The sequence below is a fragment of the Acomys russatus genome, chromosome X (genome assembly GCF_903995435.1).
Source record: "Acomys russatus chromosome X, mAcoRus1.1, whole genome shotgun sequence".
Taxonomy (NCBI): Eukaryota; Metazoa; Chordata; class Mammalia; order Rodentia; family Muridae; genus Acomys; species Acomys russatus.
In genome coordinates, this window is record NC_067169.1 from 102290117 (window position 1) to 102292297 (window position 2181).

At 47.0% G+C, this 2181-nt stretch overlaps 1 protein-coding gene across 1 annotated transcript; it reads left to right on the forward strand.

Moving 5' to 3' along the window:
• The first annotated feature begins 480 nt into the window (after positions 1-480).
• On the forward strand, positions 481-1520 carry LOC127185439 (melanoma-associated antigen 10-like). Its single transcript, XM_051141900.1, is given in 2 exon segments — positions 481-1386; positions 1389-1520. Coding segments are annotated over 2 exon segments (1038 nt in total).
• Positions 1521-2181: the final 661 nt, after the last annotated feature.

The following is a 2181-nucleotide window of genomic DNA, read 5'->3' on the forward strand; positions in this document are numbered from 1 at the left end:
AACTAGCGGTTTGAAGCTTTGGAATGTTGTCAATATCTCCAGGTGGGGGCAGGAGATGAAAGTCTTGGTCTGAGACTATCTTCAGTTCCTATACAAGGGCCACGCTATGTATGTTACCTCAGAATTTTCAGGGAGGTACATACTGAAAGTATTTATCAAGGGTACCAACAGCCTAGATTATAGACACTCCACACTTTCTGGTCCCAAATATTTTGATGGTCTTTCCGAGGCTCGAGCTCTGCAACTTGGCTGTACCCTAAATAGCTGGGTCACTTTGTCTTTTGGGCTTTTATGGTTCTAGGGCTGCTAAGACTCCCTAGAGCATCACTTACGAGAAATCAAATAACATGACTTTTTGAGGGCTGTGAGAGACTGGATGCCAGCAGAGTCTACTCACCCTCTCTCTTTCCTCACCAGGCCTGTGAATCCTCATTGCTGTGTCTGGGACACTCCTGCCTGCTGTTACCAAGGAAAGTCGCAATGAATGATCCCCAGGATACTCAGTACTCCAACCTCCCAGATAGTCCTCAGGCCCAATGGGAATTAGACAGTGCCAGGGCCACCATGGCTGCAGCAAGGGAGGAGGAAGTCACTGTGTCAGAGGAGATGTATAGTGGTGGAACACCAAGTTCTCCCCAGAGTCCTCAGAGAGCCTCCCCTCCCCCTATGGAAGTGGAAATGGCTTCCATGGAGCAAGTACAAGAGATGGGAAACCCACTGTCAATGTTGCACAATGCACTACACATAAAAGCATATGACTTAGTGCACTTTCTGGTTTCCAAATATGAAATGAAGGCGCTCACTAGCAAGGGGGAAATGCTGGAAGCTATTGGCAGGGAGTATGAGGACTACTACCCTCTGATCTTTAGTAAGGCCTCTGAGTGCTTAAAGCTGGTCTTTGGCATTGACATGATAGAAGTGGACCCTGTTGTCCATATCTATGTCCTTGTCATTGCCCTGGGGCTCACCTATGATGGGATGCTTACTCCTGTCGAGGGCATGCCCAAGACAGGCCTCCTGATAGTTGTACTGGGTATCATTTTCATGCAGGGAAACCGGGTCCGTGAGGAGGTGATCTGGAACACCCTAAAAAACATAGGGCTACCTAATGAGAGTGGTCCTTACCTATGTGAGGATCCCAGGAAGCTCATCTTTGAGGATTTTGTGCGGGAAGGGTACCTGCATTATAGGCGGGTGCCTGATAGTGATCCTCCTTCCTATGAGTTCCTGTGGGGCCTAAGGGCCCACATCGAAACCACCAAGATGAAAGTCTTGAAGTTTTTTAGCAGCATAACTAGGACTGATCCCAGAGAATACCCTGAGAAGTATGCAGAGGCTTTGAGAGACGAGATAGAGAGGGCCCAGGCCTGGATTGCCGGGCGGATGACACTTCTGGCTCTGACCCGCACACGTTCTCGTGCACGGGCAGTTCCCAACCAACATCAGGTCAGGCAGAATCCGTCATCCTAGGACCATACCATCATTTGAGGGCTGGTGGGAGGTGCTGCGAACCATTGTAGTTTTATTATTCTGTTTATGTGACTTGTATTCTTGATAATTCCAAAATGTTAACATTCTTACTAGAAGATCCATTAGTTTTAAGTCTTTAGTAATACATGTACTGTTGTTGATCCGGGTTTGGAGAATTTTATTATTTTTTTGATTGTCTTAAAATGTTTAGTCTCTCATTCTGGTTAACTAATTAAAATTAAAACTAAAAAACTTGAGTGGAATTTCTTACCCCCAAACCTTCACTGAGTACCTATTCTTTGCAAAGGTCAGTATTGGCAGTGGTGCATGACAGAAGCCAGATCTCTCCTTACACATGGAAAAGTAAGATAGAGCATAAACCAGGGCTATAATTTTCTGTACAGAGTGTAAGGACAGGATCTATAGCCCTGTCGATACAGCTAGAGGTTCTTTCAGACCATAAGCAGTATGACACATGCCGGTAGGATTTGCTGAAGGAGGCAGAGGCAGGAGGATCATGAGTTCGAGGCCAGCCTGGGCTACACGTTTAATACAGTTCAGTGGAGAGTGGGGTCTGACTTTCACACGAACTGTGGTGCCCCATGTTTGACCACGTCCCCTGGAGGGGGAGACCTGGTAGCACTCAGAGGAAGCATAGCAGGCTACCAAGAAGAGATTTGATACCCTATGAGCATATTCAGGGGGAGGAGG